Genomic DNA, 24,604 nt, shown 5'->3' with positions numbered 1-24,604 from the left:
TCCTCCCAGCTGTTTGCTGAAGTTCACGAAGCCAAACTTCTGTCTATAGAGGCCGTATTTCCCTCTGCTGTGGGAAACTGTCAGCTCAGCTTTTAAAGGCTTCATTATGCGTCTTGGCCAATGGGATTAACTCTTAAACTCAAGCTGAACTACAGCCCAGTGCATCTACTGGTTAAACTATTATTTCTGAACCTAACTAATAATAATTTTGAGTTAGAATGCAAGGTATTGAATTTGTATTTTGTCCTATAACCTGCTTTAAAGCAGATTTTTTTTTTGTAGGTAAGCATATGCTCATTGATGTGGGGAGAGTGAACCACAACGATGATCTCAAGTTTATGAGAAAAATCACAACTTTACTTCGTTGTCACATTGTGGGTCATTTTTTTTTCAATTGCAGAGGAAAAGAACATTGTTGGAGTCCTCAATCTGCCTGGCAGAATGTCATTCACATATAAAGCAGCACTTACTGTTTCTGCATCTACAAGGCACTTGTTCATGAATACAAACAGGTGTAAACATTTCCTTTGGATACGTACTATTCTCATGAATAAATATCAAGTTTAATGGCTAGTTTTGCATAACTGGTATAAGTCATATTTTGATGAAAGATGGCAAACATCTACTGTGTACTCTAATGGCTCTCACAGGTGATGGGGGTCGAGCGCTTTTTTGTCGACTTCCTTGACAGTAACTGGGGTGAGCAGTGGGACCGTCAGTGTCTTGCTTTTGCCAATACCGCCAGCCCAAAGCTTCCTGCAGGTCACTGCATTATGACGTCGGGCTCAATGTGGAAGAGCAGGTCGTCGTTGCCACGGCGAACCTCCAGCAGCAGGGCTGTGTTCTCCAGCAGCGCTTCCTGTAAGTCGACGGTGCTCTCCAGCATGCGGCCGTTCAGCTTCACGATGATGTCGCCGTCTTTGATGCCGCCCCTGCGGTAAGTGGGGGAGGGAAAATGATCACCAAACACCCTGTCATCGCCTGTTAGTCTTACCTCCATACCAAAGTACAGATGCTCCCTAGGTTATGATGGTCCGTGTCACGATATTTCAACTTAACCCTGGGTATGATTGTTCAATAAATTACACGAGATATTCAACACTTTATCATAAAATAGGCCTTGGGGTAACTCTCATAACCCTATCGTAACCCAGGTGACACCTGTAGTTTCATAGGGGTTACTGGATTCCTGCAGTCTGTTACATCTATTTAACAGTCAGGGTTATAATTAGTAGCTATAGTATTCCTGTAGCTGTGGAAGGGAGGTTTATTAGGTCTAGGGTGTCAAGCAGGCTTATTGAAGCCACTTTGCTTGGTTATGACTGAACCAACCTGCCAGTTGGTTTTCTCTCCAATGTTGTTCACATGACCTTATATGTGTCCATGCAACAGCATTAATGGACACTAACTTGACTCCTGCTTGGCATCAACTCTGAGTAGATTCAGCACGCTCTGCAAAATGTTACAAGGAGGAAATCTCAAAGGTCGAGAGGAAATCTCAGACCCTGAAGCCCGTCTGATGCTAGACAGCACTCTGCACATACTTCTGAGCCGGGGAATTGGCTACGACTTCATGCACGTAGATGCCACTGCTGATGTCGGGGAAGTCTGTGTTCTGCTGCTTCAGCTCCTCCACCAACCTGCGTGAATCATGGAGAAGAACCGCAGGAGTCACTGCTGACCCAACAAAACCCAAACGTACTCGTGTCCCAATCGACAGACATCCTGTACAGCGGGCTGCACTTACAGTAATTTATCTTTTCAAGAAGGAATGGAAACAAGCTTTTCTTTCTCCACTTCTGCGTGGAAGCTTAGTTCAGCTCCCAAATGAGTAAACCGTTAATATTAATGTCCTTCCACTTACGCTTGGGTGATTGTAAGCATCCGAATCCCAATAAAACGTTTCTTGACCGATCTCACCTCTGCAAAAAAAACAAAAAAACAAATTCACACTTGCCACAGTGAAGAGGCACCACGCCGGTCTCAAACATGAAATACACAGTGGGCAAAGTAAGAGGCTTAGTACAAACCCAGTTCAGACCTAATTACCCAAGAGCCTTACAGTATATTACGTACAGATGCGCATGTCTCAGAGTTTCAGAGAAAGGGCATCTGGGCTGTTGCGTTGGAATATGGGCTTGGTGATTTTTTCTTCTCCTGCTTCTTTCCGTTGGACTGATCCCTGCTAGTCTTTGTTTCCAGGGATCTCGCTAGTGCTGTTTATTTTCCCAATGTTTTTCAGCGCCCCGAAGAAATATACACTAATTAGTTTAAACTGCATGTTCCCATTCATTTTCATTAAAATCAGACTCCTCCCCCCTTCCTGCAAAGGCTTAGTTTCCCTTTTCATAAATCTCTAGAGACACTCCTGCTTGTTTCTCGGTGTAAACAAGAATGCTTGATGTGATTGTGGCCAGTCCACATCAAAGGGAACTTCCGCGGCCTTTATTTAGAGCAGTGTTTCCCAAATCAGTCCTCAGGGACTCCCAGGCGGTCTGCATTTTTGCTCCCTCCCAACTCCCAGGGAACTGGGAGGAAGCAAAAAATGTGGACCATCTGGGGGTCCCCGAGGACCGGTTTGTGAAACACTGATTTAGAGTGTCTGTAATCAGGAATTAGAAGGTTCATCCAGTTGCAAACTGATTTGCAATTGTTATTGTATTGCATTTGATCATTTTAATTGGGCAATTAGAAATCCTGCTTACCTTTGCTGTGTTTGTCGAGTGACTCGTTAAGAAAACGAGTGATTCTATCTGAGGGAATGGCAAATGAGATTCCTGCCGCGACCTTCAAAGTGTTGATCCCAATCACTTCCCCATCCTGAGACAGACGAGGTTTGCTTCGTTAACCGTCACAGTCATTATTTCCCCATGTGGTAGCAGTTAAAAAAAATACATGTGACTGGAGAGAAATGAGAATGTAAAGCTTACCAAATTTACAAGGGGCCCTCCAGAATTCCCATACTGGATGGAAGAACAACAATTGGTCAAAAAAAAATCTACAATCTACAAAGTCACTGATATATGTGCATTTCAGATTTCAGTCAGGGGAGGCATACAGGCAGTTTTTAAATCGTGAACCAAGTGAGGATTGTAAACCTTGTGCACTCCCTAAACTACTATATTTCAGAACTATATTTCAAATCGGTCTGTTACTTAAGTGAAATAAACATTCAGACTATGCCTGTTGCAGGTGCATGAAGACAGGACATGCTTACATTGATAATGGCGTCCGTCTGTATGTAGTCCATGTCCGAGTCCCGGAGGCCCAGCTCCTTGCCGTCCCGCTGCGCGGTGCTGACGATACCGGTGGTGACGGTGTTCTGCAGGGCGAAGGGGCTTCCGATGGCCACCACGAACTCCCCGGGACGCAGGTCCGCCGAGTGACCCAGCAGGAGAACAGGCAACTTTTTCTGAGGTGGAAACAGACCAGAACATACAAGTTTGGTTCCTGCTTAGGACTGAACATAAGGACTGGGCCAAAAAGGACTAATTCACTTCAATTAGAGAAATAATCTTTTCAAGCAGATGCTTAAGCACTAAAATAGAATAAAAACCTTCATATAGATATTTTAGAAAGCAGGGAACATTTCACATCTGCCTTCCCTATTTACAGAGATCTTCCTAATTACAGAAAACCTGATTATTATTATTATTTTTAATCTGAAGTAACAGAATTTTTATCTTTAAAAACTACATTTTGAAAGCTATGGAAATAAAAGCTGGCCTTTTTGGTCTCTATTTAAGGGTGACTTTTTGAGCATTATTTTGCCTCCTGCTTGTACTAACACCTAGCACCCCCAAACACTTCATCCTGATGAATTGTCTCACACGGGGAGACTCTATGAAGCTCCCCAGGGAGACAGGGGCCAGCCTCTGGCTCACGCTGCGCACCCACCGCCAAGTACATCAAATTATAAGGCAGATCGTCAACACCGTGATCACCACAGAATAACAGAACCTGCATCTGCTGAGGATTAGGAAAACGAAATGAAGCGTTCTGATTAATCCCAGCGGTTTTCTTGGCCCAAGCAGAAACTGCCCTGTGCTTTTGCCGGACAACAAAACCAAAGGAAAAAACACCTCTTAAAATTCGTTAAGTGTAATAAACATCGCAGGCACTGATTTTACAGAGATCTGGCTGGTCTACTGCTCCACGTAATCACTTGGAAGCTATGAATGGTGAAAAAGGAGTTTAAATATAAATAATGGTTTTCTTTGTCACGCATACGTCCATACCACTGGGAGTTAGGACCCAGGTTGCGAAACAGCAAACAAATTATGTTTCTAATACACAATTGTACTGTCTGCTTGAGCAGAGCGTGTAAGTTTGGGAGATTCGATGCCTGGAGAGTGTTCCTCTGTGGGCGAGTGAGTCACGCAGTTGTCTCATGTGAGCCTGACTTCAAGAGCTATTGTTCAGCATCAAAATTTCTCCAGCAGCCAGTCAACCCTTGGAGTACCAACGAAACAGTGCAACTGTCTGATTGTGGATTTGTGGACAGTAAGGACCCGGCTGACTAAGAAAGTGTGCTGAGGTTTACGCTTTGATGTGGGACGGCATAATAGATAAAGAAATAGATCAAGTTCAGTTCATACCAGCTATAATGATGATTTAAAAAAAAAATAGATTTACAAGTTTAATTACTTTAGGGCTGAAAAGGAAACATTATTAACCTTCAAATGAGTGATCAAGCACCCGCCAACTCCCCTATTCACCCTGTATTTCCTGCTTTATCTCTTATCTTGGGTAAGTTCTGCCTATTTTGCAGCTTATGATGGCACAGATACTAACATCCGACACCAGCACCCCCTCCTCTGAAAATGAAACAAAAACTCCAAGGCTTCAGCAGTATCTTTTATCTGTAAGTACTCAGATCTCTAAACATAAGTTCCTCTTGTAGTTTTTCTAGTTTGAAAAAAAAAATGTATGTTCAGCACTTGAAACTCTACAAAGACGCTTCATCAAACACGCTGCCGCTGTCACGTTGCTAGGTGGCGGGAAGCAAAAAGACCTTCTTCCGTTTGATAAACTACAAATGAAGGGGCTGAAACGTCGGTGGCGTTGTTGGGCCATATGGACGATCAAACGGCGCTTCCGGGAAAAGGGCAAAGTTCACCTCCCTCCTTTTCCATCTCTTGCCGGCTCAAAGGGAGACAGCCTCCGTGGCCACCATGTTACTGGCCTCTGTCCAAAGCACTGTGTGCCGCAGGCCGGGTTTAACAGCTACACAAGGAGTTCCTTAATGAGACTATGAGTTTACAGTTTAGGTCAACGTCACGTCAGTCATTCGGTGGAGCTCTTGTTAGCACGTCGGCATTGACGGCGAGCAGCATTAGAGTTTAATTTTTGCCTCATCGCAGCGTTTTCGGCCAGTTTGACTAAGTTAGCAGACGGCCCGATAAATCTCTCTTCTAGACCACCCCCCCCAGCGGGATTGGTAAGGCCCACACAAGCTGCATCTGAAACTCTCCGCCACACAGGACGCTAGAGTTACGGTGGAGCAAAATCCTCCACAACGAAGGTGCGTTATCAGATGGATGCTGAATGTAGACCAACTCCACATGAAAAAAAATACGAAAGATGGATTGCGAGATGGATGGATGTGGAATGTATCAAATGCCACCAGAGGAGAAGAACGTACTTCTTGACCTCTTCGTGACAGCAAAAGTGTTTGGCTAAGAATTGCTCAAGGAGGGCGGCTCTACAACAGCACCCAACAGACCCGTATGGCCGGGCTACTTAAAGCAATGGGGTAACTGAGAAGTGATGCTTACCTGAGGGGTCACCTTGATGGTGGCAATGTCCAATTTCTTGTCGATATCCTTGATGTTGGCCTCGTGCACCTCGCCATCCTGGGTCTGCACGCGGAGCTGCTGCTGGCCGGACACGGGCGCCGCGCTGGATACCACGTGGGCGTTAGTGACGATGAGGCCAGTATCTGACACGATGAAACCCGACCCGCTGGACAGAGGCACGTTGCGGCCGAAAAGAGGGTGTCTGGGATCAAAGCAGTGATTAGCAAGACGTTAAAATTATGAGATGTTTCTCCTCAGGCATGATAAGGGCTTTTTACCTAAAGAGATAATGACAAGTTACGAGAAAAGCTAATGCTAAATCGTATGGCCTTGCGTACCTCTAACCCAGAACCAAAAATACCTTGAGACAAACCTGAGGAAGAGCTCGATGTGGACCACAGCAGGAGCGATCTTTTCCACAACGTCCGCGATGAAGTTAAACTTGAACCTCGGACTGTTGGGCTCGGAGGAACCTATACTAACAGAAAGAATGAGTCATGTTAACAAGTAACAATCTCACCCTTCCACCACCTACACATTCTGACCTTTGGCTTCGGAGGAATAATGTCAGCGGTGAAGGATTTGCAAGCATTTTGGATGCAGTGCGTCATGTTTGACGAGGAGTCCGAAAAAATGAAAATGCAAAAAAATGGTCACGTGCAACGTTTAGTACCTTTACGTTGATTTCACTCCTCATAATTGCATAATAGCTTCTGAACCTCTGAGTGCTTTTTTCAGAGTCTAAAAAGCTTGTACTATTTCAGCAACTTGGAAATTATCCTTAAGCCATTTGTCTAAAAATAATAAGAATGGTTCGAAATTGCTCCCTTCGCTTGCTTAGGTCATGGAGGACTTGTGTTCTAACCTGTGATTAGGATATTCCTGGCATTTCATTCCAGCAGGGCTAGCTTTGGAGACTTCCATTTGTGACCAGGGCTTCCTGCGACTCTGGCGAGATTTACACTGTAATTAAACATCCCGAAGGTTGCCGTTTGGGTTTTGGCAGCTGCTCGGTATCTACAGGTCAGACCTTTTAACTTAAAACCAAGAAGGGCAGAGTCATCCAGCACATCACCTCCGTCACTGTATGTACTCCTCAGTTTGCAGATTTAACCCAAGCCGTTTACGTAGTAAAAAATTTTTCTACTTATCCATGTGTTTAGTTCAGTATTTTACTGTAATATTTGAGTTAACAAGGTCAACGTACAATAACTGGATTCCATCTTAGGTCTTGCAAAATAATTTAACAGGCGCAGAAGGGTCTTCGGGGGATAGGCATTAACATTTCAGGAAATGTGCAGTACATTTACAGGGAAGGGTTCAGCCGGTACTCTGGCGCCATGAGTAGATCTCCATCTCAGCTATCCTTAAATGCGTAAGCACCCTTACATTGGTGACCCTGCTCACAAAGCAGGAGTCCATAAGCTGCCTTTGCCTTCAGTGTTACAGATGCAGACACATAAGCTATTGGGTTTTCTCTACTTCCAAGGCTCTTAGAAGATATACAAACAATATTCCCACATTTAGTGTTTATTCAAGCCAAACTGTTAATCTATATCCTGCCCCTTCTCCATCTTAGCTGCTGTGTGGTGAGCGTACTGGTGCAGAATGGCTGCTGCCACATCATCCAGGTTCCACACAGTGGTGGCGGATAAAGTGGCTCCTGCTTGGATCGGTAAAATGCTTTGGGTGTCTTGAAAAGTACTTTATAAATGCAGCTTTTCTTCATTCATTCGTCCCTGTGTGGGAACCATAATTACAATATCAGCACAGTAGTTAGTAATGTAGTCTCATAACTTCAGGGCTGAGGGTCTGAGTCCAGCCCTTAGTTCTGACTGTCGTTTCTGCACGTGCCCCGTGTGTATGTGCAGACTAGGTGACGGGTAGGTGTTACGGTGTCTGCAATGGGCTTGCATCCCATCCCTAGGTGCCTCCTGACTAGTGCCCACTTCTTCCATAACCAGTTACCCAGCATAAAAGGATGGATGTCAGTTAGGTACTAGCAGTTGAGCACTTAGAGAAGGTAAAGAGATGTTTTGGTTGCTTTACGTCGACCTGAACAGATGCGACGACCTCATTTGAATGGGTGTGGTGAGACGCAAGACTGAGACCAGACACTAACTCTCTGTCAGTGCAGGATGCGACACGCTGCTGCTCTCCCAGCAGACCGGCACAGAAAGGTCCCCTTTGTTATTTTGTCCTACTTAACACTGTTGATTTTGCCCTTAGACTAATACATCCACTGAGGAATTATAACTGCGATTATTATGGGTCAGTCACTTTATTTTTCTATCTATTTTTTGATTTAGGGACTTAGACCAGTGTTTCCACTAAACCTAACGCAAGGCCTTCAAAGTTAATGTGGAAAAAATGTTTCAGACTACATTTCTATATTATACCCTTTAATCTCAACATCTTTAAATTTAATGTTAACACCGAGGGGCTTAAGATGCCGTTATTAGAGATCTACTGCAGTCTCAAAGTCAGTGAGGTCAACAAATAAGTAGAAAATAAGGCTTTCCAAGACGACAGGAGCATTCTGAGAATCCAAGCTTTATATTTATGGTCCAAGGCTGATTGTGGCCCTGCTATGGAGAGGCAATGAGGACCAAAGGGATCTGATTAGCCCCCCCCCCCCCTCTCATTTTGTCTGTCTGGCTCTTAATTATCCAGAATTGATATAAGGCCAGATGTCAGACAAGGCTGGGTTTTAATTTCAGTCACTCGTGTCCCTCGGCCTTTTCCGGGTTAAATGGGCCCCAAGGAGCCTCAAAAGCCCCAAACCCACATCCGACTTGCCCTCTCGCCCTCTCGCCCTCTCGCCCTGGTGCTTCCGCTTCCTGTGGGGTCTCGGGGGAAGCCCTGTCTGTATCCTGCAGCCCCTCACACCGGGGATCTCCCCCTTCACCCTCTCTCATCATCTGTTATATCTCCGGATTGACCGGAGGGGTGCATTCTCTCTTCACCACCCTGGTTTATCAGAGCTGGGGAAGGGGGAGGGGGGGCAGCAATAAACATGACATTGGCAAGGGTGGGGACCGGGGGTGGGGGCATTAGGAAATCTGTGGCAGGGTGACTGTAGATGATAACAAGTGGGGCCTGACTGCCCCACCCCCCAAAAGCATGAATTACCATCAGACCACCAACTCCGGCTCCAAGATTTGCCCACAGTGAACTGTTTCAGTGACCGAAAATACTGAACTTTACACTCAACAAACAATCGTTTCTAAATGGGGTACATTAAACAAAAAGACACTGAGTGGCAAAGGCATGTGACACATTCATTGCAGTGAACACTTTTCCAATTAAATAAAAACACTAACACTGTCACTGCTTATCTGCTTTTACTCCAGTGTCCCCAGAATTACACGATATAACGACTGTTATCGAAACGCCAGTAACCTACCTGCGGCGGACTGGCATTGCCCCTGATGAGCCTGGCTCGGGGCAGCCTCTCCCAGCTGCTGAGCCCTGCGGTTAGCGGCCTTCAGCTGGCAGACGTTGGCGTACGTTTTGCCGTCGCTGCCGCACACCGTCTGGCTGTGCTTGCACTGGCACACGCCCTTGGAGAGCCGTCTCCCGGCGGGATGCTTGCATTCCAGCCCGTCTCCGCACGGCAGGTCGTCCTTAAGGCCGCAGGGCTCCCCCTCGCCCTGGGCGCACACCAGACAGCAGTTGCAGCGGTCGGGCACGTAACCGCTGGGGCAGATGGGGCTCGGACACAGGCTGACATCGCAGCGAGCCTGGCACTTGGCCCGGGGCTCCGCACCGATCAGCCGATGGACGTGAAACACGATCGCGACAAAGAAAAACGCATGCATGGTCCGCCAAGAACTGGGATGCGATCCGCACGCAGTGCTACGGGGGTTTAAAGAAAGTCTTTTAATTCCCAGTGTAGGTAAATCCTTACTCCGCTTGCATCGTCCAAATCGGTTGTTTTTACGCGTTAACTTTTCAAAGTAATTGAAGAAAGCAGTACTGTATTTTACACCGCATCTCCCTACGACAATAAGCAAAATACAACCTGCAGAGGTAATGAACAGCAGCTCGTCCAAATTAAAAAAACACAAAGTTGTTTAGTTAGAGCAAACAGATTTTAAAACGCTACATTGTTTTCGATGCTTAAGCATGAAGTGAATCGGTTTGTGTGAAAGAGAAGCGCAGTTTGGTCCGTGTGTCTGTGCGCGGGGTCCCGCTGTCACCGGGGGGCTGGCGCACCGTCCAGCTCGGGGGAGGGGAGTGCATGTCCGACAAAAACTGCCTCTCATGCCGCATCGGTGCTTCGATTATATATAACCGCCATATACACGGTATTTTTTTTTCAATTAACGAGTTTTAAAGCGCTGTCGGAAATCTGTCAAACCTGGGACCCAAGATGCTTTTGCTTGTATCTGCCTCACTCGTGCGTTACTTTGGGGAAAATCGCCTGCTAAATAAATCATTGAAGTTTTAGTGTGGGATATTTTGAAAATATTAAACCGCTTTATTTGTAAAAAAAATAAATAAATAAACAAAATAAATGTTTTCTAATACTAAGTGCATTTCTCTAAACGGGATAACTCTTTTCTCGTAAAGCAGACACGACGCAACGTGTAAATTTGGCTGCTCGCCTTGGATGTTTCTTTCTTAGTGAAGGGAAGGAAATTTCCATAACGCGGATAACGGACTTTTTCTTAAGCGCTGGCATATTTTGTAGAACAGCATAGTGTTTATTTTCAGTTTGTCGTCGTCATATAATAATAATAATAATAATAATAATAATAATGTGGATAGGCATCTTTCAGTAAGTCTACGTATATAAATCCTATATTCCCATATGTAGGGATCACATTACTATCCGTCTGGGTTGAACTGTTGCACCTATAAATAAAGGATTTTTCGATGACAACTGGCAGGAGAGAATATTCTTCTTCCTATGAGAGGCAGGAGAAATATATATGTCCTTGGAAAAGTGTGGCTGCTGTGTCTTGTTCCAGTTCCTACATACTGGATCTCGGTAAAAGCCCATGGCTTCGTTTCGTAGCAGAGTTTCTTATACAAAACCGCTAAGTATAGATTACTGCTTTACTTTACTTATTTTTAGACCTGGGGACGTGTAAAGACATCTTATATTAAGTTTCCGATATTCTGCCTTGTTTTAAGCTAAATATCTGAGACTTACTGTAAACAAGAATTACTAAACCGCATGCGTCTATATAGACAGCAATTATTCCATCATGGCAAAAACCCAAAAAAGAAACCAAAAACCTGACTGCTGATAGATTAATTGTTTGTAATTACATACTCCTGCTGCAGTTAATATACGTGATGTCAGATCAAACCTTAAAATAGTATGAAATTATGACAGAATTTCACATTGCTGGATTTTTCAGCGTATTCTGAGGACCCACCGAGAGAGTGAGTCACACTGTTACACCACAATAGGTCCAATTCAGTAAAGCACGCGTGCGTGCCAGTGCGTTTCCACGGCGTGCTGACTGTGGCGCCTGTGCCGCCGCTAGGTGGCGCCGGTCCTGTACCGAGACGTGCTGCAGAAGTGCTGCTCGGGCGACAGGTTAATCCGCCGCAGGTTAAGTTCGGTGGCGAAGCCTCGCGCCCTCTGGTAGAAGAAGAGCGAGAGCTCGCGGTCCACCAGGAAGTTGTGGTAGATGGTGGCCAGGCGCGTGCAAAGCTTCAGCTGGGCTCTTTTATTCCCCAAGTCCATGGCGGCAGCCAAGGCCAGGTGGTAATACCCAGCCGCATCATAGGGGTCCTAAGGCACCCAGATAACAGCACCAAGTGAGTAAGTCAGTGTCATTTCTTATGTTCTATGTTCCTTGCCTCAAGGCAGTTTAATCCCAAAAATGTCATTTATAAATTTACAGCTGAATTAAATTAGTGATCATTAGTATTATAACACATTCCGTTTACCTTGAGGTCATAGAAGATGATGTCCCCAAGCGTGAGGTAAACCCTGACATAGTACAGGGTCTCCTCATCGAACTGCAGGGGTGACGGGCAGAGTGACAGGGCTTTCAGGTAGTAGTGTTCGGCTAGTTCAAACTGGCCCAGTTGGTGATACAGTGTACCGAGTCTATGGAAAGCCACACGTTCGTTCAGATGCTCTCCTAGGCAACAGACAGAACAGAGAGGGTATTTTAACTTACTGATACATTCAGATAAATATATTTAAAAAAGCATATTCAAATCTATGTACAATTACGAGTCTAGATTTTGAGGCTAATATACAGTAACCTGGAGAATGGCGCCCTCTGGTGAATACAGAAGGCTATAACTGTATTTTTCTGAAATGCTCACAGAAAATGTGGTCTTTGCTGCTGGATTAATACTAAACGTGTTATTTAGTACTGACATGAATAAACGTAAGTATAAAAATCCTCATGACTAATAAATCACTCTGTGTGTATATATGTGTTTGAGTCTGGTCACATGATGCTGTTTGGCCAATATGGAAAGTACTGACGTGGGTACCTAAGGTGATGCTGAGGTCCAGGGAGGCCTGGGCGAACTCCACTGCATCTCTGTGCAGCTGCATGTGCATCAGCAGTTCTGTCAGCTTGTTGCAGAGCCGCAGTTGGGATTGAGTTTCACCCGTCCGGATCGCAATGGGTAGAGCCCGGTCCTGAAGGGAACAGAGCCACAGATCATCTCAGAGTCCCCCCCCCCCCCGGGCCTGGACTAACAGGAGTCCATATGCATAGTATGTAAATTGGTCAAAATACAAAGTGGTCCAAACTCATTCAGTGTGACAATGTTTCAGTGCAAACAAGACTGGTGCAGTGCAGAATGGATGGAATACACTTATCCATCCAGGTTATTTCAGAACGATGTGGATGGAATATTTTGTGGTCACCCAGAGTGACTGGATTCTGTGGCTGTCCTGATTGCATAGCTGGAACATTCTTCAGTCACCAGCATGTCTGCTGCATGACCGAATGGATATTTCCGGCGCGGACGCTCCCGCACTATCTACAGAATACCAAAACCGAACGTTCCCGGAAATGAGACCAGGAAAACACGTGTGACGTGATGCGCGGATGCTGGGGAGTTTGCCCTCTCTCCACCTCCTACCCTGTAGAAAGACAGAGCCTTGTCTCTGTCCCGTGTGCTGTTGAAGAACAAGTCCCCAGCCACCTCCAGCAGCCCCAGAAGGAAGGCCGTGTTCCCTGTGCTTAGACCGGAGTCCTGGGCTACCTGGAGGCAGACGAGGATGGGCCTTCGTTCAGTACTGCCTACGACTGACCAGCACAAACACCATAACTGGAAACTACTTTGGCTTGTTGACAAGACTGGCCTGTAGGTAGAGGTCCACCAATTCGTCTTGCCCCAGGATGTGGTAGATCTTTCCTGCCTTCAGCCAGGCAAATGCCTCCTTCTCCTTCCTGTGCAGGTCGATAAAGAGACCCAGGCTGCTTTTGGTGTGGTCCAGGGCGGCTCGGTAGGCCCTGACAGGAGAGAAGGGAGCACGAGTTAGATCCAAGCCAGGACAAGGCCGTGTGCCGCTTTCTGAAGGTTCAGGGAGGAACCACACTGAGGTGCACGCAGGTTCTACTGTAGCATGACATAGTCAAGGGCACAGCTGTCATCTTGGCAAACTGCTGCCCAGTAAGGGATAAATCACCCCCCCCCCCCGTGTGCCTCACTGGGGTCGAGAACAGCCTCACTGCTAAACGGCCTTGGATCTGTTACCTGTCTGTGCCCAAGCCCATGTAAAGCTCGCTGATGGTTTCCAGGACGTCACCCTCGTGGCTCCGGAGGCCCATGCGGCGCAGCAGGACCAGCTGCCGCTCGTTGTAGATGATGCTCTGGGCGGCATCAGGGCACAGCGTGCGGTAGAAGTGGCACAGGCAGCGGCACGCCTGCAGCTGGCCTGCGAGGCGAGCACCAAATGGGCCGTCAAACTCACTCACACGGCGCTTTGCCACCTCGTACGTCCAGGTAACATGTTTAATTAGTAAGCAGTAAGTACTGGCTCAGCGGCAACCGAATACTATTAAAAGCTTAGAAAATGAAACTCTTTAGCCATCACTATGAATACTGGCCCTAAACGTTTCTTGCCTGAACTGTGAGTTGAATGGTTTCACGGAACAGTTCAAAAGGAGAAGCCATTCATTTAGTTTGACAGACATGTTTTTTATTGTTTAGGTTGGCCTTATAACCAGTGGCAGAACCTAAACAGGGCAAAATGGGCAACTGGCCAGGGTGGCATCTTCTGAGGGGGCGCCGACATAGCAAATTATGGGTGCCAAACTGCCCCCCCCCCCCGCCAACCAATAACTTTAACTGGGTGAAATCAGCAGGGGGGGCTGTGGTTTTGCCAGGGAGCCAAGAATGCCAGACCCACTGTTTGTAGCAGAAACTCATATACTGTAAGAAGTTTACAGAGATTTATATCTCTGGATTACAGGCCACTTTGATGCTGACACTGGTAGAGGTGATGGGTTCCGCAGAACGGTCCTGTTTGATGCCTTACAGGTAGCCTGACATGAAGCAGAGGCTTATGGGTAAAAGTAGAGCATGCCACTGCTTGTGGGAAACAGTGAATCCCAGAAGAACAGGAAGCCTGACATGATGCTTCCACAGCTCTGATTCATTTTACCTGACTTTAGCTAAAAATACTGTTTCTATTCTATGCCCCTGTTCCTCTATATCGAATCTCCCACAATCCCTTAGTGCTCCTCAGGATGTGGACACATGAAGGCAGGGGAACGGGACGTACAGTGCAGGTTGCCAGAGTTGATGGCAGTAAGAAGTGCCCACTCGTAGTACAGCTTTCCTTTCTCCAGTCCCAGCTGCCCCCGGCTCACGTAGAAGTGGCCGAGCTCCAGGAGCACGCAGAAGAAGTCCCCTTCATGGCCCTCATCCTTCAACTGCGAGAACGTCTCCACTGCGCGAAGCAGGCTGGCCTCGCCCAGAGTCTCCGCCCCCACGTGCCAGTACAGCAGCCCACGATTGGCCAGTGCCACGGCCGAGTTGCGTAGGGAGCCAATCTCCTCGCCGGCGTCCAGCGCGGAACGGTAGCTGGCAGCGGCCCGCTTGGCGTCACCCACGTGACGGAGCGCTATGGCGCGCATGTTCTGGACGACGCCCTGAATGTGCTGGATGTCCAGGAGGCCTTCCAGCACATGCAGGGCATGCAGTGGCTGCCGGTTGCGGATGTACAGCCACGCCAGAAATAGAAGCATATCCGTGGCATCCCCAGGGGTTTTGCTCAGTCCGCCGTCCAGCAGAGTGCCCATGCAGTGGAGTGCATCGTCCAGGAGACCCTGCCCCTGCAGTAGGTAGGACAGGCACATGGAGGCAGTCTGGCGAAGGGATCGCTCCGCCGTGTTTTCTGTGAGCGCCAGCGCCCTCCGCAGGTAGGGTGCCGCCTGTGGCGGGATGCACTCAGCCTGCTTCTCCAGAACAAAGCTGATCGCACTCAGGTGGGTCTCCAGGGAGGCAGATGGGTGGAGCGAGGCCCGTCTCAGGGAGCTGGTAGCCAGGTGTGGGAGGCCGCCTTCAGAGTACAGCCTGCCCAACGCCAAGTAACCATGGCTGGGTGGAAGCTTACCAGCCCCTGCAAGTTCCTCCATCAGGACCTGGAGCCTCTCGACAAAGGGCACGGCGCTCCAGCTCTCCCCAAGCGTGCAGTGAAGCTTAGCCAGGAGGAAGCAGAGCCTGGCCTCGGCGGCCTTGCTCCCCGCCAGCACGGCCTTCTTCAGGGCGTAGCGCAGAACCTGCGGCTCCCTCCCCGTACTGCAGACGTGCTCACTGACTCCCATCCGCAGGGCGGCCACTCGCTCCGAAGAGTCGACATACTTCTCCGTGTTCTTCTGCGTGAGGTAGATGACGGCCAGGTTGGCGTGGATGGCGGTCAACAGGTGCCAGTCCGCAAAGTCTTCCCTGGTGATGCCCAGCGCCTCCTCGAAATAGACACGGGCCTGGGAGAGTTTGACCCTACGAGCACAGAGCTTGCCCAGGAGGAAGCAAAGCCGACTCTGGGCCCAGAAGAGCCTCCTCTTGCGGGCTGTTTCTCTGGCTGCGCCTAGATAGGCCACCAGCTCCTCCTCGCCTGAATGGCCCAGGAATAGTGAGCAGACAAACTTCAGGGAGAAGTGGTAGAGGTCAGCAAACTGTGGTTGATAGTGCCTGACGTTAAGGAAGGAGAGCAGGGGCAGGACACCTTCAGGGTCATGCCCGTCCTCGGTGACAGACACGGAGAAGCACACCGAGCCGCCTTCTCCTCCTGCTTCCTGGTCTCCCTCATCATTACCCTCCAGAGAAGTCTCCACCTCCTTGGGCGGTACAGTATCATCTTCTAGCGTGCTCAGTTCTTTCAGAACCCTGTCTACTTTGGTTCTGAGTTCCTCACGTTCTAAAACGATGTCTTCCTCAGAGGATGGATCTGAAGAAAGAAACATTGAACTATGGAACCAAGGACTACAAAAAGCACATCAGAATATTCAAAACATTTAGGTATCATCCATCCAGTTTATTCCGTATAGCACTGTTTCCCAATCCAGTCCTCGTTTATAAAAGTGTAATACAAAAAAACTTACTTTGAGGACTTCCTTTCGGAAAATCAGATACTTCAATCAGATCTGGAATACACAACACAGTAACAGGAAGTGAAGTCGATAGCAGGCACTCAGTGCTTGATGTGGGAACAGCTGAAGTGCTGCAGGTCGCCTCGGCTCACCCAGCCTGTAGATGGCGCCGACGTCATTCCGGCAGGTTTCCTTCAGCAGCGTTAAAGCCTCGGATTTCACACGCTCCGGCGTCACGCTCAAAAGCAGCCCGTCCTCGTCTTCCAAAAATATTTCCAGAGATCTACAAACATAAGACTTTTATAAAAGACTTTCAACAAGGTCTAAAGTTTACAAGTCCATGACCTTGACTAGAGGCAGTCCCCGAACGTCCAACTTACACACGACTCAGACTGTCAGAAAACCGATTATATTGTCATTCCAGCGATAAACAAGGTGTCCTGTAGTTGTGTTCTGGGCATACAGCAACTCTGGATATAACGGACTTGGGATATAAGGAACTGTTTTCCCAGGTGCTTTGAAGTCCACTATAATGGGATTTTATTGTATTAACACTGCTGGCACTGGTCCAGCAAGTTGCTGCCCCCCTGATGGACAGTCCCAGTGCTACACTATTAAAAACTTGAGTGAAGTACAATGATTCTTAATGATGAACGCACACACTACTTTGTGCCACTCGTGAAAACATTGCACTGCTTCAGCGGTTCATCGGTTCAAGGTACAGAACAGTACAGTACAGTAAATACGTACTAGACAAACATTTGACTGACACTAAATAAGGATCAAATCTACCTGTTCCTGCTTAGCTACAAACTTGACTTAAAGACAGACTTAGGGAAGAGATCTTGTTCACCTGTTCTATATAGCAGTGTTTCCCAATCCAGTCCTCAGGGACTCACACCTGGTCCACATTTTTGCTCCCTCCAAGCTACCTGCCAGACAGTCCACATTTTTGCTCCCTCCCAGCTCTAAGAAAAACGTGGACTGTCTCTGTCTCCGAGGACCAGACTAGAAATCACTGCTATATAGCATTCATCAAAAACACCGCCAAGCAGAACCACAGAGGGCAACACTCACTCACGGAGGGAGCTGGCAGACTTGACAAAGCTGGTTCTAACAAGCCCGAGGCTTCCTGTGCCCTCATGTCTCCCCAGGAACCACTGGAGGCAGGACACCAGCAAGCCAACCACATGGATTACATCTCCACGCTCAAAGCTCAGCTCATCTGGGCTGCTGGTGTCCGATTGCCGCACGGCCACACAGGAGCCTGTGGCTGTGGAGCAGTGACAGCAGACAGGTAATCAGCTTTGAGGCAAGACTGGAACAACCTTGTTAAGGGGGCCCAACAGCCCCCAGCAACTTACTCTAAATCCTCATTTCCCACTGCTGAACTGACATAACCCCGTGACATTTCCAGCCTGGTCGAAACATTAGATCTCACCGCAGGACAAGAATAAATTGTGACACAAACCGAACTGGATCTAAGGATTTTGTCCCACAGCAAAATGATCTCGGCTCACCCAACTGACAGGGGGAGTCACAGGTCAGTTTTCCGCGGCCGACCAGGATGTGTTCACAGCATGATTTCAGGAACCATCTGGAAAGATTGCCGAAAAAAAAAACATGCTCCCAGCATTACATCAGTTGTCATACAAAATATTTGTTTAAAAGAGGAAGATACCTTGTATTTTTTTGTACAAATACTCCAAAAAACCATAAATGATTCCGGTTTCCACAGGATTTCAGTTGGTGGCTGTGAAGCACTGGGACAGTATGGATACTCTGGGGGAGACACGAGCTCAGGGGCCAAGCCCTCCAGTATTAACTGACTGTATTGAGAGCATAAAGCCAATTTGCTGTGTTGTGTTAGAAAGGAGAGGACTGAGAAAAATCTTGGCTTCAGATCTATCTATATTTAAGGGTGTGGCTTGAGTGACCTGCCCAAATTCTCCCTAGGGCACCTGTAAAATCACCCTGCTCTGTCCTCCGGTACCTATCTCCAGTGGATCTGTTTGCTGTCATGAAGAACCTTGTTTTTTCCAGTCGCTCAGTAACATAAGAAAGCATCTTATAAATGTGCTTATAAATAGCTGCATGAGGAGATAGTTATGTACTGTAATTAATTTTGGATTAAAAAACATCTGGTACGCTAATAATAGATATGAAGTTGCTGTAGCACCAGGCAGATCCACTCACTGGTGAAATGGGATGATGGGTTCCACAGCTGGTCTGCACTTGGTGCCTCTGGATCCATCTACTAGGGACTGTACAGTCCAGTCAGAGCCCATGAAAGGTGGCTCGAAGATGCCAACGTCACCCTGTTCCAGGTACAGGTCCCTGCCTGAGGTGGAGCTGTCAAACATCTGGTTGGCAGTACAGCGCCCAAAAAATGACCCTGGGGAACATACGAGTTTAGGTGGGATCTTGGGGTAAGTTGATGGACAAGGTGTTAGACCAGGTATTAAGGATGCTGTACCACGATTTGGAAAGCTGTTGAGTGCGTCGTCGGGCTAAGGTGTAGAGCAACTTGGGGTACACAGCGATGAGCAAAGACATGGGGTTTTGGAAATGTTTTTGGAAATGGGAGTAAAACTAACATGTCAGAAAAGGTTATGGACCAGAGGTTGAAAGTTCAAGTATAAATCCAGACCAAGATTTTGTTTCAACCAACCTACTGAGTACAAAGAGTCACAGTCACAGAGGACTCAACTGGTTGGTTGAAACAAAACCTTGGTCTGGATTTGTGTTTTCTTGACCTGAACTTTCCACCTCTGTTACGGACTGAGTGTTGGAGTCTATTGGACCATGATAGTTTAGTGATATAGATCTGTTACCTTCCTGTATAAGAATCCCTTTGTACAAACGATTTAGCATTTCTTCTTGGACTACAGCCTGTATTCCAGCATTTTCCTGCTCCAAGGAGCTCAGCCAGAAATCTTGGTCTAGAAGTAGGTTTTCCATACAGTGGCCAAGGAAGCCTGATGGATATGAAGAGATGTCAGGGTTGATGTGACCACAAGGGCTGGCAGATCTTACAGCGACTGCATTCTGCTTACCAGAAGCTGTCAACCTACCCATTGTGTAATGTGTGTGGAATCTCCATAACTCTTCAAAGGATTTGAAGGTTATAAATACGGTGTCCTCTTCACTGTTGATGGACAACAACTGGGCAGAAAGTTCCTGATACATGAGGCAAAGTAAAAGTTATGTGACAACTTAATTCACAGGATTACATAACTGCATCCAACAGGGAAATGTACTTCTGGTATAGTCTGAGAAAGTACACTTTGAAAAGTTAGAATGCAGGCAAATTAGCTGTTTCATTTTTATTATTATTATTATTATTATTAGTAGTAGTAGTAGTAGTAGTAGTATAGGAAAAGTAGTGGTAGTATGTATGAATGTATGTATGTTTGTGTTTTTGTATGTAAAGAGTTTCAGACCTTCGAAACTACTAAATTAAGTACCGAAAGCTTAAAAAACAGGGGCTTCGATTAACAAAGGTGAAATAAGTAAGCTAGTATTTGTATTTTCACTTGCTCAAACACACCTACTAAACGTGGTAATTGGCTGGTTAACATATGTTTGAGCAGGGAAATCTGCAAACTGTGTGTTGGATTATACAATAGCCCTCCAGGACCGAAATTGGGGAACCCGGCGCTAAAGTGAGCGAGGCAGTAAGCCTGACCCAGACGCGCCCTGAACCACTCCACAGGCGCTGTGGGGGTGCCTCACCGAGAAGAGGGTTCTGATCCCTCTGCTGTCAGCCTCCAGGACGCAGAGTTTTGCCCGGAGCACTTCCTGTAGCTCCTCATCAGGCTGCCTGTCGGACCCTCGTACTGCATACAGCCGTATGGCGAGTGCTGTGGATAAATGATGTCAGCTGTTTGTGTGAGAGCTCCCCAGTCACTACTACATCACTGCTCAGCTGGTACTCATTCACCGCTCGCTTGCGACTTATAGCTACTCACCCACTACTCAGTCATCACTAATCAGTCAATGCAAAGTTATTACTTAACTGAAGCTCATTTTCTATTGAGTCGCTACTCAGAAGCTACTGAGTACCTGGTAACTACTGACTAGTTGCTAACGGGTTTCTTTTCACTGCACGTTGGTTGGCATTTTTTCTATCACTGTTTTGTTGTCACTCAATCACTACTTTATTTGCCACAGAGTAGCTACTCATTCACTGCTACTCCATTGTTGTACAATCATTGCATTGTTATATCCATTCCAACTACACATTTCAGTTGTTTATTCATCTCTTCACTAATGAAGGTAAACTGTCATAAGGTCTTACACTTTAAACTACCATTTTGGATCAGCTTCCAGTTGTAATCTATAGCCATTCTAAGAGTTTCCAAGCAGTGATTGGGATAAAGTCACAGTTGGACCCTTTAGTGATGAATTGTCATTGTTGACACACCACAGCGTTTAACCCATATGTGACAATGTGGCATAGCAGGGGGCAGCTAATTCAGCACCCGGGGAGCAGTGCCTTGCTCAGGGTACCTCAGTGCTGGTCGGGGATTTGAACCAGCAATCTTTCCATTACAAGGGCACTTCCCTAACCATCAAGCCACCACTGAATGAATGAATGAACTGAGTTCATCGCTAATAGCATGAGCAACTGGAGATGAAAATGGGTCAGCTTTCCTTCCAAAGGAGGGTGAGATATTCCTGACACACCATTACTTATCTATTACCGGAAGGGTGAGAGATTTCTGGGATAACCAAGGATCCTTTGGAAGCAGTGGTTCCTCTTTGTGAATCATAATCTGCAACAGAAAGACATGCACATCGCTGTGGGATCCAGTCTGCTGCTAATCTCCGTCATTAGACAGATACGAAACGCCAGTTTGATAAGATGAGCATTGAATATGTTTTGTATCAGTATATTTCTAACACGAACATCAGATGAGGGAAAATTCATTCTTACAGACTAATAGCCTCAGTCGAACACACCCTTGTGCAAATTAATTGTAGCAAGTTCTTGTGTCTATATGCACACAGACTGACCACAGTTAAGACGGACATCATAGTCACATTAATTCATACGTATCACCTTAGGTCTGGATTTAGGACATGGTGGATTGATAAAAGATTGTATGGGGATAACCCAAGATGGGGCAACTCCGATTAACCTCAGCATGTTTTTGGACTGTGAGGGAAAACCGGGGAACCCTTCAAGTGAATATTTTGGATATTATCCTTCCATTTATGGTGGAGCAGACTTGAATGTTCTGCCATCATCAGCACACACCCTCAGAAACACACACGCTGATCCTCTCACATGCTTGGCTTTTATTGAACTCTGTCCTTAAGTCGCATTAGGAATTGTGCGTATTTATTTTCCCTATATTCAATTTCGCTTGATTGACATAAATAAATAAAGGTGTGAGTGTGTGTTTTTGCTTTTGTGCAAGAAGTCACGTTTGCTGTCTATTTCACTTAACAAATAAAGTTCTAATACTGTCACGAAGTTGATAGTGTCAGGTCTCACCTCTTTCCCTATAGTCGGTTCCGTTACCGCTGATCTGCGAAACGTCGTCCCGTTCTTCAGTCTGCGTGTCTTTCGTATTTAGAAGATCTCGAAAATCGGCTTGAAGTCCATTTCCAACCTGGACCGAATCGCGGATCTTGCTGCTAGTCATCTTCATGGGGTTTAACTTTTGTTCTTCTGGGTGTGGTAAAGCAGCTTTGATGCATCACGCGCTATCTACATCATCCATGTATATCGTAAAAAAATATATATATTATAGCAAGAAAAAATAGCTGCCAATCTAGGAATACATGAAAAGAAATTTGCTTTTTACCTCGCTTTTTACCCGGCTCCTAACGTAGTGGAAGTGTAGACAAACTCAAATGCGAATATGCACATAGATCGAAGCAGCTTTGACGCTCAAGTTTAGTAAGAAAGCGAAACGAAGATTTTCCGTCACCCGCGGTGTCGCAGCGTTCCGTGGATCATGCCCTTCCAGTTCACGTGGGCTTGGAACAATTTGCTGGCTCTGTACGCGTCTTTAAAAAGTTAATAATCTCCCGGTCAACAAATAAAGTTTTACTTGCAGCTGGTGGCCAAGCACGTCATGGAGATGCTGTTTATACTTTTTCATGTTCTGTTGCTTTCACAGGTCACGCCCACAGTCAAAGGTTTTGGAGGATAACACCAATCCCGAGAAATGTGTCAACCAACAAGAGGTTTTAAAAGGTGGTTAGACACATTATTTACGATTATTTACAAAATTAAAAACGTATGTTTTTGGCCCAATTTTCTTTTAGAAAAATAAATTAATTGATTCAAGTAAATTTGGTTATTCAAAATATTTCAGGATACAGTTTATGCAAAAATGTCTTTATTTAGACATTGCATAAAATAAAAGAATGCATTTGATTTGTTCTGGCTGTCTGAGTAAAATGCGTAATTAATCCGTTTTTTTTCTTCTAACATAGGAGGGGGTGGTAGCTGCAGGCCTGCATATCAGCTACATTAATGCATCAAAAAGGAATATTTTTACGGACATTTGCTATTGTAGTGGACATTTTCAAGAAATTCAGAGAAAACATTTCAAAATGATTCAAAATGAAAGCAGATCTCTGTTGCTGTGTCAAACAGAAGAGGAATACTGCTATTGGGATACTTTCCAAACCCATGGAATCCCAAATATTTCTTTAATGGCTATTACCGCTATCCCTTTCACAAAATTCTGTTCCATATTAATCTAAGAAAATCCATCACAATTTCATCCGGTCAAGAAAAAAGTGCAAAAGTTCAGAACTATAGAACCACAGATGACTATTTATTCCTGTATGGGCCTACACTAGAATGAGTGTGCTATTCTCTGACAATAGTGCACAAATAGTTTGTTTTTAAAGTGAAATAGATACATATGCAGAAGTGAAGACAAATTCATTCAACTTGTTTCAGTTTTCCATATTGAGAGCTGCAAGGCAGCACATTTTTATCGCCTATCCATCCATCCATGCATCCATTTACTAACTTATTTAATACAGGGGCACCCAGGGCACAAGGCTGGGGTACACCCCACACAGACAATGACACGCCGGGGGCAATTCAGAGACACCGATTTGGGGACAAATATACTGCCACTCACATGTTTTGTATTTTATTAATTTAATTAATAGTTTTTGTTTCATTTGTGTTTGCCAATTGTACCCTTAGCTGTAGGCAAATGTACCTTTTAAGGTACAGAAATGGACTCTGAGGAACATTTCTGTACCATTGATGGCATATTAATGCTACTTGTACCATTGGGATGTTCCTCAGAGTCCATTTCTGTACCTTAAAAGGTACAATTACAAGCGTACTATCCAGTGACAAGCAAAGGTACATTTTTTACCCTTTCCTTTGAGAGCGTAGCATTGTAGACTACTTATTTTTTGTTCAAATTGGTGCTGTAATCCATTTATATTTATATCCACAATAATCTATAATTGTAACCACTTACATTGCTTGAAAAGGTCATTCTCAGGGTACAGCATTGTTTCCTTGACCACTATCTGCTTTTGGACATAAAGGAATGAATGGATGAAAGGATACATGTTTTTTAATAAAAGCCCTTAGTCAGTCCTACTTCCTAGGAAAAGTGTCAGCACTTCCCTTTCCTGTCTGTGATCTGTGCTGTTTCAGGGAATGTGTGACAGGATTAGCAGGCCTTACATACCCCACTGCTTCATCCCATCATATTATTGGAAGTCAATATCATTTAGTCGTACTTGTGTGTGTATCACTGTCGTCAATGGTATCTGTGCACAAAGCAAACATACTATGGCTAATCCAGCCTGATGCAATTACAGTTTAACCGCCATTGTGAGCATACATAGTATTAACACTGAATCCATGTACCTCGTATATTATAGCGCTGTAATTAATATTTTAACATAGAGTTATGTTAATTATGCTTTATTTTGAACTCGCACCTAATTTATTACTTACGGATTTTCTCAAATATGCCACTAGAGGGCATATATTACCGAGAAAATCATGATGTAATTTAGTGCACATTCGAAACCATTGTGTGCTTATGAAAGTAGATTCTATACACAGTGTCCCCTACTCAATACCACATGTGTGCAAGCAGTATAGTACTGCCAAGGCCGCAGACCCCTGTAGGTTTCTGGAAAGCTATTGTGTACATTTTTGTTACCATTTCACGTCGGCAGGCTTTCAAATGAAAAAAATCAATAACTTTGTGCATAGTGGGTCGCAATATCACTAAAGGAAAAGATAACGTACAGCGATGATTTCTGAAGGAA

The 24,604-nt window shown here is 45.8% G+C and overlaps 2 protein-coding genes across 4 annotated transcripts; both read right to left on the bottom strand.

Moving 5' to 3' along the window:
- Positions 1-335: 335 nt before the first annotated feature.
- LOC125704889 (serine protease HTRA3-like) lies at positions 336-9,619 on the bottom strand. 2 transcript variants are annotated; one of them, XM_048971028.1, is made up of 9 exons: positions 9,205-9,619; positions 6,172-6,271; positions 5,783-6,000; positions 3,218-3,417; positions 2,931-2,963; positions 2,706-2,820; positions 1,865-1,922; positions 1,545-1,640; positions 336-932 (listed from the first exon to the last, which is right to left on the bottom strand). In XM_048971028.1, exons 1-9 carry the CDS (start codon positions 9,617-9,619, stop codon positions 764-766), a joined length of 1,404 nt encoding a protein of 467 aa, XP_048826985.1. In that variant the 3' UTR covers positions 336-763. The 2 variants fall into 2 exon arrangements, with proteins under 2 accessions (XP_048826985.1, XP_048826986.1); XM_048971029.1 differs by having other exon boundaries at positions 6,172-6,276; positions 9,205-9,365.
- A 1,431-nt stretch (positions 9,620-11,050) lies between these two features.
- LOC125704888 (SH3 domain and tetratricopeptide repeat-containing protein 1) lies at positions 11,051-22,425 on the bottom strand. 2 transcript variants are annotated; one of them, XM_048971025.1, is made up of 18 exons: positions 22,144-22,425; positions 21,831-22,046; positions 21,034-21,105; positions 20,063-20,190; positions 19,402-19,507; positions 19,162-19,305; positions 18,524-18,722; positions 17,848-17,924; positions 17,405-17,600; positions 16,480-16,610; positions 16,340-16,381; positions 14,518-16,185; positions 13,488-13,668; positions 13,089-13,243; positions 12,870-12,988; positions 12,270-12,420; positions 11,709-11,905; positions 11,051-11,550 (listed from the first exon to the last, which is right to left on the bottom strand). In XM_048971025.1, the coding sequence occupies exons 2-18, from the start codon at positions 21,985-21,987 to the stop codon at positions 11,296-11,298; spliced, it is 3,978 nt and encodes a 1,325-aa protein (XP_048826982.1). In that variant the 5' UTR covers positions 21,988-22,046; positions 22,144-22,425; the 3' UTR covers positions 11,051-11,295. The 2 variants fall into 2 exon arrangements, with proteins under 2 accessions (XP_048826982.1, XP_048826984.1); XM_048971027.1 differs by having other exon boundaries at positions 21,831-22,007.
- Positions 22,426-24,604: the final 2,179 nt, after the last annotated feature.

This window comes from Brienomyrus brachyistius, chromosome 12 (assembly GCF_023856365.1).
Source record: "Brienomyrus brachyistius isolate T26 chromosome 12, BBRACH_0.4, whole genome shotgun sequence".
Taxonomy (NCBI): Eukaryota; Metazoa; Chordata; class Actinopteri; order Osteoglossiformes; family Mormyridae; genus Brienomyrus; species Brienomyrus brachyistius.
The sequence above is the reverse complement of the archived record's forward strand: the minus strand, read 5'-3'. Positions and strand labels throughout refer to the sequence as shown.

Coding starts and splice junctions, on each gene's coding strand:
- LOC125704888 (XM_048971025.1), bottom strand. CDS start 21,987: ATGAAGATGACTAGCAGCAAGATCCGCGATTCGGTCCAGGTTGGAAAT. Junction 17,601..17,847: donor TGACTCCCCCTGTCAGTTGG/GTGAGCCGAGAT, acceptor ACTGCTCCACAG/CCACAGGCTCCTGTGTGGCC. Junction 16,382..16,479: donor CGGCGCCATCTACAGGCTGG/GTGAGCCGAGGC, acceptor TGTGTATTCCAG/ATCTGATTGAAGTATCTGAT.
- LOC125704889 (XM_048971028.1), bottom strand. CDS start 9,619: ATGCATGCGTTTTTCTTTGTCGCGATCGTGTTTCACGTCCATCGGCTG. Junction 2,821..2,930: donor GAGGGCCCCTTGTAAATTTG/GTAAGCTTTACA, acceptor CGTCTGTCTCAG/GATGGGGAAGTGATTGGGAT. Junction 1,923..2,705: donor ACTCGACAAACACAGCAAAG/GTAAGCAGGATT, acceptor TTTTTTTTGCAG/AGGTGAGATCGGTCAAGAAA.